The sequence below is a fragment of the Mixophyes fleayi genome, chromosome 3 (assembly GCF_038048845.1).
Source record: "Mixophyes fleayi isolate aMixFle1 chromosome 3, aMixFle1.hap1, whole genome shotgun sequence".
NCBI classification, from domain to species: domain Eukaryota; kingdom Metazoa; phylum Chordata; class Amphibia; order Anura; family Limnodynastidae; genus Mixophyes; species Mixophyes fleayi.
In genome coordinates, this window is record NC_134404.1 from 139,409,789 (window position 1) to 139,425,732 (window position 15,944).

At 40.5% G+C, this 15,944-nt stretch overlaps 1 protein-coding gene across 3 annotated transcripts in view; it reads right to left on the bottom strand.

The window, feature by feature from the left end:
- Nucleotides 1-2,167: 2,167 nt before the first annotated feature.
- The window catches only part of ERICH1 (glutamate rich 1), a 33,442-nt gene continuing 19,665 nt past the window's right edge, over nucleotides 2,168-15,944 (bottom strand). Inside the window, exons 6-8 of one of the 3 annotated variants that reach the window (XM_075202466.1) lie at nucleotides 8,549-8,911; nucleotides 6,703-6,897; nucleotides 2,168-2,255 (exon numbers count right to left, since the gene is read on the bottom strand). In XM_075202466.1, the coding sequence (XP_075058567.1) occupies nucleotides 2,176-2,255; nucleotides 6,703-6,897; nucleotides 8,549-8,911 (638 nt within the window). In that variant the 3' untranslated portion in view covers nucleotides 2,168-2,175. Of the gene's footprint in view, nucleotides 2,256-6,702; nucleotides 6,898-8,548; nucleotides 8,915-15,944 lie in introns of all 3 variants that reach the window. The other 2 variants (XM_075202465.1, XM_075202467.1) reach the window with 2 other exon arrangements.

Here is a 15,944-nt window from a genome sequence, read left to right on the forward strand (position 1 = left end):
TTTGTAGCTCCTTTATCTATGTTCTAGTTCTCCTGCTGCATTTTTTTTCTTTTCGTTTTTGTGTATGATATTGTTAGTTGCATTGTTGGGTGCTCAAGTTTCCTCCCACACTCCAAAAATATACTGATAGGTTAATTGGCTGCTTATTAAATTGCCCTTAATTTCTCTCGGCCTGTGTTTGTGTATGTTGGGGAATTTAGATTGTAAGCTCCAATGGGGCAGGGACTGATGTGAATGAGTTCTCTGTACAGCGCTGTGGAATTAGTGGCGCTATATAAATAGATGATGATTATGATTGTCTCTGTCCTGGTAACTTGACTTGCTTTTGTAGATTTCCAGATATATTATGCAAGATATGGGGACAACCAGATACAGAGGGCTGTTCCCAAAATGAAACAGGATTACTATGGCCAGAAGAACATGCTATGCTCAACTCTTGCTTTACCCACTATTTACTGGTCTCTTTTATCATATCTTACAGTTTGTTTCCACTAATATTGTATGTTCACCTAACTTTAACTAACTTCACTTTTGCGGTTTTCTAAAAACATCTTCCCTATATTTCCATACACAATTCAAGCCCTTACACAGCATTACTCACCCTTCCAGTGCATATGACATGTCAATGCCTCAGAGCATACTGTGCACAGTTCCCACCAAGGTGGATCAGCCCTCTCACAATTCTTTAAAGATCAGTATATTTTCACTTATTGGACAATGTTAAAGGACAATGAATCAACACCAATTTTATGTCCCTTGTAATGTAGACCATGAGAAAATTCTTGAAATGCTTTATATTTCTTATAATACGTCCTGCTTTATATTAAGATATTTTAAGTTTTCAGGATCCAATTGAAAAAGTTTTAGCATCTTGAGTGATGATTGATGAAAATGATCTCAAGAACTAAGAACACAGAATATCAGGTACATGAAATGTAAATAGATAATTTCCTATGCACTTTTCAATACCTTATTGTCAAATACACAATAAGAGGTAAGATTTAACTCACACCAGCTTTGTTATCTGTGTCACATCTTTAATGTGTACAGAAGAATTTTCCAGCTGTGCCTCTGCTGCAGACTGTTATCCTGGGCTAAGGATTTACCATGTCTAGTGAGCCTGCAAGTGATCTAGCTCACCTCTGGCCCTGCTGTTTTAGAAGTTATTATCTCATTCTTTTCATGTTTTCTTTCCTTCAGGCTTCACCCAGAGAGACACAAAGTGGGTATTTTTAAGAAGGATTAGACATGGCAGGATACCATTGTGCCAACTATAGCAGTAACATTTGCATTGAAAATAGACTGTTTGCTTCATTCTTATTTTTCAGAAGCACAACAGACACAGCAAAATAGAATTTACACAAAAAGGCTTAAAAAAATAAAAAAAAGGCTTATAAAAAATAGAAAAGTCTGACTTTATATTACACACACACTAATATATATATATAGCGGCCTTTTTAATGTGTGTTCATGATGTAAAATTACCTCACGAAAATGAGTTTGACCCCTCAACTCGTAAATTTAGCCTTTACTACCCCTCCCACTGGGGGGAAGGGGGGATGATGGAAGTTAACTGACTTGACTATTCTAATTTTTTTGTCAAATAATGTCAGTATACCAAATTTCAGGTCAATTGGATGAGCCCTTTCTGAGAAAATAGTTTTTTACACACACACACACACACACACACACACACACTAACGCACACCTCTACACATGTGTGTTCATGAGGTAAAATTACCTCACGAAAATGAGTTTGAGCCCTACCAAATTTCAGCCCTTTTTGAATTTTTTTCCCCACACACACTAAGAATTTAGTAGGTCAGTGTATAACTCTGCCCAGCAGGTGGCGCTGCAACTTGTTTTTTTTTTTTTCACACACACAGACGCCACTAAGCATTTATATATTAGATAGATATATATATATATATATACATACACGCACACATACACACACGCGCATACATATACATATACATATGCACACACATACATACATACATACATACGCACACACACACACACAATCTGTTTTTAGAATAGAAACATACGGTAAAGTAAATAACAAGTTTATATACATTGCACAAATAATATAGGTGATATTTGTAAGTGACTGTAAAAGGGACGGTAAAAGGGACGCACAGTATATAAACACTAGACATATTCAGATACTGACTAAACTGCATGTTTTGCCTTTATTGGTAAGATATTTGTAATCCAGTAGTAAAACAAAGAACACAGTGCTCTTGTGTGATCTGAAAAATACAGAAAAAAAAAAAAGAGGATCAATAAGCAGATGTATCATACAACTATGTATTTGGTACACATCATCATCATCATCATCATCATTTATACAGTGCCACCAATTTCACAGCGCTGTATAGATAACTGACTCACATCATGTATTACCCATGTAACATTACTTACTCTACTGTCTTCCTTCCAACTTCATGATCCCTTTGTAAAATATCATAATATTAAAGTATTTCTTCACGGGGCTTAAGGAGCTATGCAAGCTTCTGTTCTATCTCTTCTTCACCCAGTGCATATAAGACAATACAGAACACTGTCAAAGCACCCTTGTGCACATACCCTACCTCAACAACCCTACCTACAACCACAATTCATTAGTGTGCAGAATCTGTAGTCATTTGGTCAACGTAATAGACCAGTAAAACCAAACTATTCATTTTTTAATCAATATAAAACTATTAATAAAGTCTATTCATGCAACAAAGTCTGCAAACTAGGCCACATAAAATGATAAAAGATAATGTGTTGCCATTTAGATTGCATATATGATTTATCCCATTGACTACGGGCTGATGTAGCTGGGAGTGTGATCAGCATAGGCAAACCAAGGGGGGGGGGGAGGGGGGTTTCCTAGTGCCTGGTAACCCCTCTCCAAGCCTGGGGCACTGTATAATTGAGGTGGCTGGACCCTGCTCCCACTTCACACAGCTCTGCTTGAAAAGGGAGAGCTACGTGCACCTAACAGTAGTGCACGCAGCATTGCCCATGTATATTATGGGGATAGGAATAGTTGGAGAGCAGCCAAGCACTGTCTAAAATTATAGCCACGCCCCATGCATGCTGGTCACGCCCACTGCCGGAGTGGTGTGCAAACCCCCCTCTATAAATCTTGCGTTTGCCCCTGATCAGGTAGGGAAATCGTAAGTTAGAGGCCTGTCTCACATCTACCTGTTTCTATAAGTTTGCTCAAAGCCTGTACTGAAAGAAAATATAAAGCGGGGTCTTTTCTTTGGACAGGTACTGCAAATAATTACGCAATAGACATTTTTTAAGTTACGCATACAATTATCTCACAAGATGAAAATACAGTGTGGTTTTCAACCAAGGAATATACTATACCCAAAGAGAAACAAGGAGGATGTATCCTTAATTTTTAGGTCTAATAAAAAAAAAAACAATTGGTTCATGCTTTGCTCTGGGAATAAACAAAATGTCCACCTCATATCAAGCAGTGTACATCATGTGCTTTTATACTGGTTCTCTGCCAATTTATTTCTTGGCAGAGCTCTCCCTTGGTTTAATGTTTTAAAAAAGAGTAGAATCCTTAACTCTGTTACGTTTCAGCTACAGAACCTGAATTGAATAAATTTAAAGAGGAGTTTTAAAGATTTAAATTAAGATAAATTACCTCCATTACAGTTATCAAATCTGAGATTAATATTTACCTGGCAGACCTGGAAGAGTTATGCTTTTTACTATACAGAGCCTACTATATGTATTTACAGAAACAAGATCCAACTGTGAGTGATGGAGGTGGCAGGGTCTCTCTACAGTGCTTTTGTGTGTATTCTAAGCCTGAATAACAGCTAGTAGTGGTAGTGCAGAAGGTACATGAAAGCTCTCACTCTCCATGTCACAAACAGGGTTAATCACAACACCAACCCCTGCGTTGTCTAAAAATTATTTACTACCACCTTTTTAAATCACACACTTACTATCAATACAAAACTGCCACAACCAAGGTTCATTTGTTCATTTCTAGAGCTTACAGAAAGTCTTCTGTCACTCCCTGCCCTTTTGCAAAACTATGGTCAAAACTTAAAACAACCAGAGTTATCATTAGCGAAACAATCACTTGTATTTCAGTTATGTAGCATTTCAATAGCAAAGCTATCTTGCACAGGAATCAATGCCAAACTCTGAGACAGAACATTATTAAATGGAACTTAATATAGCAAAATAGCTACGATGCTTAAGATACACAAAATAAGACAACAAATGGACATATAATATTATGCATAACAGTTTCTTTGAAATAATAAAAAAAAAAGAACAGAAAATAAACTCCCTTTTTCATGTAATTCTGTTTGCCTGGGAGAGGCAGAAAAAGATTGGCCAAATCCTCAATTTCATGTGGGCTCCCAATAGAAATGTTAATATTTTAAAGAATTAAATGTCAAACTTTTCCACCACTCCCACCGCACCCTGTGAAAAGGGATGTGTATTCCAATATATCCCAGAGACATAATTTTATCTTAAATAAACAAGCCACAAGTTTATGTACAAATACATATCACACATGAATAAAACGGAGATACTATTCTGGGCGAAACGTTATTCCTAGGCTTCTTTAGCAGAGTGGACTTTGAGCTTGACATATGTACAAGGCCTCACTTCACGGATTAGAATTATATTCAGAACTCTAAGCACTTAGAATGTATGAACAATATTCCTTTGACGTATTTTTAGCATGGGGAATATATGCAGGCTGAAGATTTCCTAACATGATTAACTTGTGAGCATTTTGGTACCTGGGTCATAAAGCTGTATCTGCTCATCAGATCTGAGCCACAGAGTCTAGTTAACTATGCACACAGCCTGTTGACACTTCCTTGCTAAGTGACAAGACCAACACCTTCAAATATAACATTTAGTTGTTACACAAGTTCACATTAGAACAATTTATATCTGGTGGAGAGGGGAGAGTAAGCATCCATATATTTATTTTATTAACTTTCAATTAGGCCCTAACCACAGCACCTCAGCCCACCCCTTCTCTTTTTTCTCTATCACAGATTAAGACAAAGAAAGGGGGTACATGTTTATCACAAAGACCAATCACAGTGATATTGGGAACTTTTGAATACTTAGTGAAGGAGGAAGTGTACTGTGTTCATTGATGAGAGTGGCCAATAACTAGATGCATGTGGGGAGAGATAGAGGAAATAAGCCAGTCGCATATAAGCAACTATGCAATACAATATATTGGAAATTTAACTGTGGCACTTCACTGGGTATGCTGCCAAGTAGGTATATGTTATGCTATGTTATGATGTATGTATTTTGTAGGTTATACTCTGTGATATAATCAGTAAAATTAGGAGACCTTCTAGAGTTGGAGAAGATCACAAACCTATGTGTTTTGGAGGGAGCGCTTGATGTATGTATATCAATTTTTTTGTATTGCATATAAGCAATTAGTTGAATGTAACAGTTATTGTTTTCTTTGTAAAGCACAAATAAATTAAATCTTTCCCTGCCATCCAACAGTCTAACACTCTACCTCTTGATTGGAGTTACGCACTTCACCTCATGAAAAAAAAAACACATCACATAAGTCTCCACCATACAGTCAGAGGCGGATTGGTCATAGGCCTTTCCAAGAATTTTCCCAGTAGGCTGCTGGCCTAATGAGGCCGTCCAATGGCAGGATGATTTTTTTTTTTTTTCCCTGATCACATTTTTTTTCTTTTTTACTCACTGGGCGCCGGTGGAATTGAGATCATCTTCATCTGGGCCAGCCCAACATGGAGCCGTACTGGGGAGGATGGGTGGGGGCAAGGGCACATGCCCCTCTTTCAGGGGACCCCCGGACCAGGGTGCACAGCGTGGTAGTTGGTGTTGTTAGTTGGGACCAGCGACTTTCCTTGTAGTGGCCACAGATCTGATTATCTGTGCCTCCCTAACCCTACTTGTGGCCTCGTCCTATCCCATAGCAAACAGAAGTCACATGGGACGCTCACCACGTGACAGGTGCCATCCCATGTGTGCAGTGCAGTAAGTGCGACTGGAACAAGGCAAGTGTTACAGATGGGGGGCATATAGTAATTAAATGTGTGGCTAAGAGCAGGGGGCTTATGGTGATCATTTGTGGGTGTGGGGTAGGTAGTGGCTAATGAGTGCAATTTTATTTGTAGGGTGATGGTGGAGCAATTTAATTGAATGTGATTCTGAGTTTGGGGAGAATGAGATCTATTTATTAAATATGAATTATTTAATGGTTTTGGGAAACAGGTATATATATTAAATGTAAATGCTATTAATTTATTGCCAGGGTGGGGGGTCTCTACTGCAATTTGGGTGGGAGGTACGCTATTAATTTAATGGTGGACTGTGGGTCAGAGCTAATTATTTAAGGGTGGGTGCTATTAATTTATTTACGGGATGATGGTGGGGCTATTTAATTTAATAGTGGGGCCTATAACAAACACACACATATATATATATATATATATATATATATATATATATATATATATACACACACACACATACACACATATACACACACAGAATATTTTGAATACATACTGATATAATATTACATTTACTTACTCTGTATTTTTATTTCCAAGCCTTCTGAGGAAATGCACTTCTGGCTTTCGCTGATAAGCAGAGAGCAATTCAATGGTAGTACTGAATTATATAAAACAGTTCAAAAATACATACCAAGAGGCATGGAGGAATGTTCTTTGAAGCTGTGCAACTCATATTTTAATCTTTCAATATCCTGTAGGAGAAGTAGTCTCTTGAGATGATTCAAGCTCTGCACTTCAGAGAAAGGAACTGCACCACCCTTGATCTGGTCCAGAATCTCCCCAATCAGTTCAGTGGAGAAAACAGAGTCTGCACATGTCGATTTGCCTGAAGGAGGTACAAATAACATTCTAATAAATGCTAAAGAAACCAGGTACAGCCAAGCTAAAAATAAAAAAGCCTAGAAGGATATAATTAAACAAACATACAAAACAAAAATAATTCCAGTCATTGCGCCGTAAACAGCTGAATGAAATGTATGACAGATACTGTATTAAATCAGCACAGGCTCTAAAAATACCTGACTTGGTTTAATGAGCCATTGCAGGTTATAGAACAGGTCAATTTGTAACCCTCCAGCTGTTTTCAAACTACAGGCAACAGCTGGACAGCCACATGTTTCATACCCCAGCTATAGAACAAGCAGACTCTAAACTTTAGCCTATTGTTAATAAACCCCTTTTTCATTTCCAGCTGCTTAATTACAACTCCCAGCACATTCTGCTAATATTGCTTGACCTAATTAGCATAACCACCAAATAAAACCTCCGATAATTGCACATACTAATCAGAAACATACAAATCTATGTCCAATTTGGTTACAGCACATATGGCTCCACTAATGTGATTGGATGAGAACCACACACACACAAACACACACACACACACACACACACACACACACGAGTGCGGCCAATGGCTGACTGCATTTCTGTCGATCAGGACAGATTCTAATTTCTCTAGGCCATTTGTGGTGGTCAGTGATAGACCACATAAGAAGTGACTTAAGGTCTATTTGTCTAAATCAGCCAAATTGACTCCATATGGCCACTTTTAGACTAGTTAATACCCTCATGATTTAAAACCATTGAGCATGAATTTCACTTGCTGGAAAGGAGATTGAAGTCAGAAATCCCCCACATTAAACAATTGAGAATGGCTGCAACAAAAGTTTGACAAAGCATCTTCAAACAAGAAACCAAGTTAGGTGAAATCAATGTATAACAGGCTTGATACAGCTACTGCATACAAACGATTTGCAACTACACGCCACATTTTACAATATTTTCATTCACTGTACATTATTTAGTGCTTTGTAATGCCAGAGAGGCAGTCTATCATATTTCAGGAAATTTAATTTGGTCAAAAGGAACACTGGTTCATTAGTTTATTTAAACTCCATTTTATCTCCACAAAGCAACCAGCATGGCAATTAACATAAATTAAGCACAAGGAAAGATAGAGTTACTTTTAAGAACACCTTTTACATTGGAGTCCTTTAAGTAAATGCTCAAAACAATGAGTTTTCTGTACATGGCAACTTTATTTCACCATACAAAAGCATTGTGGTGTTATCAAAAGTCACAACTAGTGTAATGGTGAACCCTATAAATGGAAAATCAGTGGATTTTGCCACTGATGTGTCTCCAATGTATAGAAGGACCTATCCTGTTAACTGAAGGCAGTAACCATTGGGAGCTGTATGACAATGTGAGCTTGCAGTTCAGAGGGTCTCAATCTGCTTCAATTTAGCTCTAGTGAAGAGGATTGGACAATCCCCTTGAGCAGCAAGCTCATAGCAATATGACTCCCTGCATCAAGTAACAGGAGAGGTTCAGAGGAACGTAAACCTCCCCTCCATCTGCTACTATAGGGAAGAAGAAAGTAGATGGTTATCCAAAGTAGACAACCTTTAAGTGTCCCTAACTGCAACCATTTTCTTAGTGATTTTAAGACAGAAGATTAATACACAGCATACTCTCAGTGAAATAGATCTCTTGAGTTGCTTGAAGGAAATCTAGCAAGTCCTTTCTTTCCATCTGTTGTTCTTCTGTCTGTTCATGAGGATGCTCAATTGCATCTGTTTGCACTAAGCCTTCCTCAGGCTTATATACAAGCTCAACAGCTTTAGCCTTTGGCCACAGACCTGCAGCCTTCAGTCTTTCTTTCTGTCTTTGTCGTTGCAATTTCCTCCTTTTGTTTTTATTGATTGTACCACATTCAGATGTTTGAGACTGATGCTTTGCTTGTTGTAGGCCGGTGTCATGGTCATCTGCAGACCGAGTTGTGACATTTACTTTCCTCTTTCGTCTGCGTCTTCTACGGGTCTCCAGGGGGTGATCTACTAAAAATAAAAGCAGCCATTTTCAATTGTCTTTGGACACCAGTTTATGCAGTTTTAAAGCAGTTAGCCCAATGTATTGTAATTGGCACTCCAACAGTGTTTTGAAAAATGTGTCACTGGCACATGATTACTACCTGTAGAAGAATGAATGTCTTTGAACATTCAAGTATGTGTTAATAGCTGTTTGTACACTAACATCTTTACTTGTATGCAGGATGGACTGAACCACTGTGGGTAAAGAAATAGAAGCGGTTTGCTGATCCTACATGAAGCCAAGCACAACAATGTATTTTTTTTAAAAAACTTCTGCACCACTTGCTGCCTTAGGGTTCATGCATATTATTATTATTATTATTAATTTTTATTTATAGGGCGCCACAAGGTGTCCGTGGCGCCGTACAGGGCCAAAAACGAATTACAATACAAGGTGAGACAGCACAGTACAGTAAACATAAAGCACAGTAACTCAGTAAGCTCAAGGCACAGCTAGTGAGGGCGGGGGGAGTATCCGCAAATGACGGGGCCCAAAAGGAGGGCGCGGAAGACAGGGAGACCCCCAGAGGGGGAGGAGGGCCCTCGAGGAGGAGGGCAAAGTAGCTGGAGAGCAGAGTTAGAAGTGGTGGAAACAGGAGGAGAGATGGCCCTGCTCAGAGGAGTGTACAATCTAAGGCGAGGGGTGGACAGACGGAGAAACACAGGGGAGAGAGGGAGAGTAAAGGGACGGAGGCAGGGAAGGGGAAAGAAGGGGGAGAGGCAGAGGATAAGGTAGGTAGTTAAGTGGGAGACTGGAAGGCTTTAAGAAAAAGGTGGGTTTTTAAAGCCCGTTTGAAACTAGACAGGTTAGGGGAAGTCCTGATGGAGGGAGCTTGTTCCAGTGGAGGGGGCAGCGCGGGCAAAGTCTTGGATACGCGCGTGGGAGGAGGTGATGAGGGGGGAAGATAGGCGACGGTCATTGGCAGATCGGAGAGGACGGGATGGAGCATGAGTAGAGAGGAGGGAGGAGATGTAGGGTGCAGTGGAATTGGCGAGGGCCTTGTATGTAAGAGTGAGGAGCTTGAACAGAGTTCTGTAGGGGAAGGGGAGCCAGTGGAGGGATTGGTAGAGGGGGGAGACAGAAGAGGAGCGACGAGAAAGGAAGATAAGCCTAGCGGCTGCGTTAAGTACAGATCGAAGGGGAGCGAGATGAGAGAGGGGGAGGCCAGTAAGGAGGAGGTTGCAGTAGTCCAAGTATGCATACAAATACCATTTTTATTTATTAATGACCATTCGCTATTGTACCGAAATGCAGGTTGGTGCCCGCATCGGGAAACCTTCTTTATTATCTGTTACCTGGTGGAAACCAGCCAAAGCTGCACAAATGCACATCCATGTACAATTTAACATAATGTATCATTACCAGATTGAAACAGCACCCTTGGGTTAACGATTTAGTCTTCCTGTCTGTAAACCTATACTTATTCACAGAAATGGTCATTACGAAATCGCAATCCCTATTGTAAGCTCTCACAGGCAGGGTTCTCTCTCGCTTATATATATATATATATATATATATATATATATATATATATATATATATATATATATATATTCTCACAATAAATACTGTGCAGTCTTGTCAGGATGACACCACTAAGTATCACTTTGCCTACGATAAATGGGGACCCTACTGCTAGCTATACACAGTCTGACTCTCTAGCGACTGGCCAACTTTCTCAGCATCAATCACAAACATAAGTAAACAACACAGTCTTTTATCCCCCACCCAAACACTGCAAACCAATCAATAACGCCCATGGTGCACCTTTGTGTTTGCGTGCATTGGAAAAGGCTGTGTGGGAATTAATCCTGTCTGTCATTTTTTAAAATGACATTTTTAGAGACAAGACTAAACCAGTTTTAAAAAAAGTTGGCAATCTGTGCTTGATAAATATACCCCTAAGTGTTGAATTAGTATAGCAGAAACAGTCAGTTTGGTCAAACTCTGCTTTGGATAACTATACAAACCATAGGCACAACAGTGGAGGCCAACCATTCAATTCCCAGCAATCTTTCTGTTTAGTACTCCAAGTATACTTTTTTGGCCAGCGCATGCTAACAGTGTTTTGAGATGAGGTCAGGACTGGGTAACCTAAAGCCTAGAAGTCCAACTAGATTTCTTAACTATTATTGTGAGTAAAAACCTATTTCCAGCACAGGACATTTACATAATTATGAATACTGGTGTTTATGTGTTTGCTAAAGTGAAAAAAAAAAACAGAATGCCCTGGTCATACATTCTTATCCATAGTTTAATAATTTATTCTTTATTAGATTTATTTTCTGTAGAAGACCAAAAGGATTTAATGCATCAGTTTACTTGAGATCCATCTGAAGTTGTAGTAATCTGCTGAAAGAGCATAGGAGAACTCCAATCTATTCACTGTTTGCATAAATTCATAATTAATAATCAAATCACAGCCAACACGGAATACAGCATAGTTGCCAAAATCTTCCGAGGGACACTTTTTGCTAATCAGGCCTAATTACAAAATTCACTCTTCCCCCAACTGGACATGGCAAAAATAGAAAGATCTTCTAAGTATTTCTAAAAATGTGAACCTTGATATCAAAGAGAATAGGAATAGATACTCAGAACCACATGTGGTATGTAGAACCAGAGAGGGTTTACTGTAGCATGCCAACATACAGCCTCTTGAAACTCAGGCCATCTGCACATAGGCATCCCTGATCCATTATTCACCTTGGTAAATAGACCATGTGCACTGCATCAACTTCTTCTTATAATAATCAGTGCCCTATGTTTGTATCTTGTAAACAGAACAGAGGACAAACAAATTAAAAGATGTCCCTGTGTACAAGCTCTTAGCAATGCACATGATGTGGTCAAACTGGTGCTTTATTACAGCTTAGTCTTTAAGTCAACAAAATGCTCTTAAATATTTTAAGCACCATTTTGTAGTGTTTTAAGCACTGGATAATAAACAGAAGGTTTTAAAACGAGTTTTTATTGAGTGCTGGTGGAGTCATAGGAAACACTCGGCAGCAAATTTAAGCCTGAAAACATTGTGTGACTGTGTGAGGGGCAGCTGAAATAACATGGTTCCCGAAGGAATTTTATGTCATATTCGCAATCTGCATTTGTTTTTTTTTTTCAACCTTTTATAAACTTGAATGCTCAAAACAGTTTGTGTGACACCCTTTATGAAAACACACTGAAGATTAGAAGAGTGTTGACAGCTGTTACAGCGTTAACTGTGTTCATGATACTACCAACTGTGGTGAACTATACATACATCCGTTGTGATGAGTGCTGTGGATAATCACAGCTGAAAAGAAAAAACTCACATCTTCACCAATCTTAGATATAGAAATGTCTGACAAGCCAGCATCCAGCTCTCTATATTACAAGCCGTGTAATTAAATGGAGGTTCCCCTGCTCTCATAACTGTCTTCCTGGTGAGCATATTTCCAGTCATTGTTAGGTTATTATAAATAAGAAACCAAATCCCCAATCCCAATATCCCATCATCATTCAAATTTGGCAAACATACCAGTGGATTTCATGCTCCTTGCCTCCCTTCCGCCTACCTTTTCCTTACCTTCCTTTATTCCATGGCCTTTTTCCATCTGCCAATGCCTCACCTCCCCCCGTACCACATTTACTGGTTATCCACACCTGTTGGCATTGATCCATGCTCTATAATTTCCTTGTCTTCCTTATGAAACATTTGTATGAATTTGCTGAATGGATCACTGATATGAAGATATGTTTCACTTTCTGTCAACACTCCCATGAGAGAAATTGTTAATCACTGTGCATCACTATTATATTGTACTTGATGCCTATACTAAAGATAACTTTAAAAAATATATACATATAAAACTCACTGCATGTCCTTGAGTGTTACCAACTCTAAACGAATCCAAGTTCCTTTCGGTACTTGCACTCTGTATCTTGAACTGAATGCAGTTTACAAGAAAAATCCTCAAGAGCAGAAATCCTATCTAGTTCCATTAAATTTGTTAAGTGGATTTTCACAGATCAGATTATGTGAGGCATCTGGAGCTAATCTAAGAAATCTACTACAGAACGCCACTGAAAGTAGAGATGCTTATGACACCTCTAGATTCATTCTGTAGACTAATCTGTTTTATGGAAGTAAATCTTTTCTCGGTTTCAAGTTGGGCCAATTAAGGGATGCACAGTTACAATGTGACATACTGAACATGCCTACTAAATAAAATGTAGTGTCTGCATTAGGAACACTTATTTACTGATCTGCAGTAGGTTTGAATGCTAAACTACCATCTGACGAGAAATGCAATTAATCTTACATGTGAGCTCACCTTATTAAAGATTTACTAACCACAATCATATTCTTACTGAACTATTCTAAAACAGAGGCCCTCCAACTGTCACCCTCTATCCTCGAACTTTTAAGGGCCAACTATAATTTACCATACAACTAAACAATATAAAATATCTAGGGTTCTACATCACACATAGTTATGACTCCCTCTATAAGGGAAACGTCCCTCAAGTCTATACAAGCAGACCTGTTCAGGTGGAAAAGATTTCTTATATCATGCTTGAATAAAATTATGGCCTTTAAAATGAACATACTGCCAAGGCTTCTATTCCAAGCTTTGCAGGCCAAGTGCTCAGGTCCACATTAGCTCAGAACAGATGGTTTGTACAGTTCACCTGGAAGCGTAAAATCCAGAGAATTAATTTTTGAACTTAAGATGTCCAACTTCCGATGTGGGGAGGGGGAAGAAAAGGTTTCCCAGATGTCAAATGTTATTTATTGTCCTCCAAAAAATAAATAAAAAAAATGATATGAGGGTTTGCCCTTAGACATTCTCTAAGATGGATAGACTTAGCTGCTTTCTCAATCTTCAGTTATTGGGTTTCCCTTCAAAAAATACCTGCAGTGGCCCACATACATCCAGTAATAAATATCTCCTGTCGTCTGTGAGATTACTGCACACTTCACCTCAAATTCATCTAACATTCCTCACCTCTTGGAACAATGCAGGGCACCTCATTGCACACTTCTTACCCTGACTTAACAAGGACATCAGAATGGAATCAGATGTTATGTAGAGTGGTTCACGTGTGCCTCTTAATAATCTTGCAACACAAATTTGATTTCCCAGTGAAATACAATAGCAATACTTTACAATTATTAACTACAAAACAGGCCATAGCCCCGAAATACGGCTTTAGCTTGGAATCAGATTCCTGGTACACCATAAGAGAAAGGGTTTCAAAACCATTCATCTCTACTAACATTAAAGAGAACTCACATAATGTATACTAGACTGCACGAGATATACAATCCTGCTTCCTTCCAATGCAGGACAAGCTGTGGGGAAACAGGCTCATTCCTTCACATATGGGGATATATGCCCTATAAATCTGGGACAGCATATTAAGTAACATAATCCCCATAGCTCCCATAACTAAGAACCCTTTGGAGTAAATGTATAAAGCTGAGAGTTTCCGGCAGGTTTGAAAAGTGGAGATGTTGCCTATAGCGGCGGTTCCCAAACTGTGCGCCGCGGCTCCCTGGCGCTGTCACAGGGGTGTCGTGATCGCCTAGAAAAAAAAAAAGAAAATAGAAAACACAAACAAAAAAAAAACAACTTACCAATCATCCAGCGCCGGATCCTCCTCCTCACTGACTGCCGGGGGCGTGACCTCATCATGTCCGGCAGTCTCAGTGAGCAGCAGCAGAGAAGACGTCAGGGAAGAAGGTAAGTGAAGGGGGGCACTGAGAGACACGCTGAAGGGGACAGAGAGACGCTGAAGGGGACAGAGAGACGCTGAAGGGCACAGAGAGACGCTGAAGGGCACAGAGAGACGCTGAAGGGGGCAGAGAGACGCTGAAGGGGGCAGAGAGACGCTGAAGGGGGCAGAGAGACGCTGAAGGGGGACAGAGAGAGACGCTGAAGGGGGACAGAGAGAGACGCTGAAGGGGGACAGAGAGAGACGCTGAAGGGGGACAGAGAGAGACGCTGAAGGGGGACAGAGAGAGACGCTGAAGGGGGACAGAGAGAGACGCTGAAGGGGGACAGAGAGAGACGCTGAAGGGGGACAGAGAGAGACGCTGAAGGGGGACAGAGAGAGACGCTGAAGGGGGACAGAGAGAGACGCTGAAGGGGGACAGAGAGAGACGCTGAAGGGGGACAGAGAGAGACGCTGAAGGGGGACAGAGAGAGACGCTGAAGGGGGACAGAGAGAGACGCTGAAGGGGGACAGAGAGAGACGCTGAAGGGGGACAGAGAGACGCTGAAGGGGGACAGAGAGGCTGAAGGGGGCACAGAGAGAGACGCTGAAGGGGGACAGAGAGACGCTGAAGGGGGACAGAGAGACGCTGAAGGGGGACAGAGAGGCTGAAGGGGGCACAGAGCGACAGGCTGAAGGAGGGGGACAGAGAGAAAGGCTGAAGGAGGGGGACAGAGACGCTGAAGGAGGTGGATAGAGAGACACTGAAGGAGGGGGACAGAGAGACACTGAAGGAGGGGGACAGAGAGAGACACTGAAGGAGGAGGGCAGAGAGACACTGAAAGAGGAGGGCAGAGAGACGCTGAAGGAGGGGGACAGAGAGACACTGAAGGAGGAGGGCAGAGAGACGCTGAAGGAGGGGGACAGAGACGCTGAAGGAGGGAGACAGAGAGACGCTGAAGGAGGAGGGCAGAGAGACACTAAAGGAGGGGGATAGAGAGAGACGCTGAAGGAGGGGGACCGAGAGAGACGCTGAAGGGGGGTCAGAGTGAGATGGCGAAGAGGGGGACATAGAGTGATATGATAAAGGGGCACAATGGGATGGTGAAGGGATCTAGATACATCTTACGTCATTTTGACCCAACTACTTAAAACACGGGACTACCCGGTAATTATTTTTGCTTAGGGGTGCCTTGGAAAAATTATGGTGACCCTTAGGGTGCCTCGAGCTGAGAAAGTTTGGGAACCACTGGCCTATAGCAACCAATCAGATTCTAGCTATCATTTTAGTACATCCTA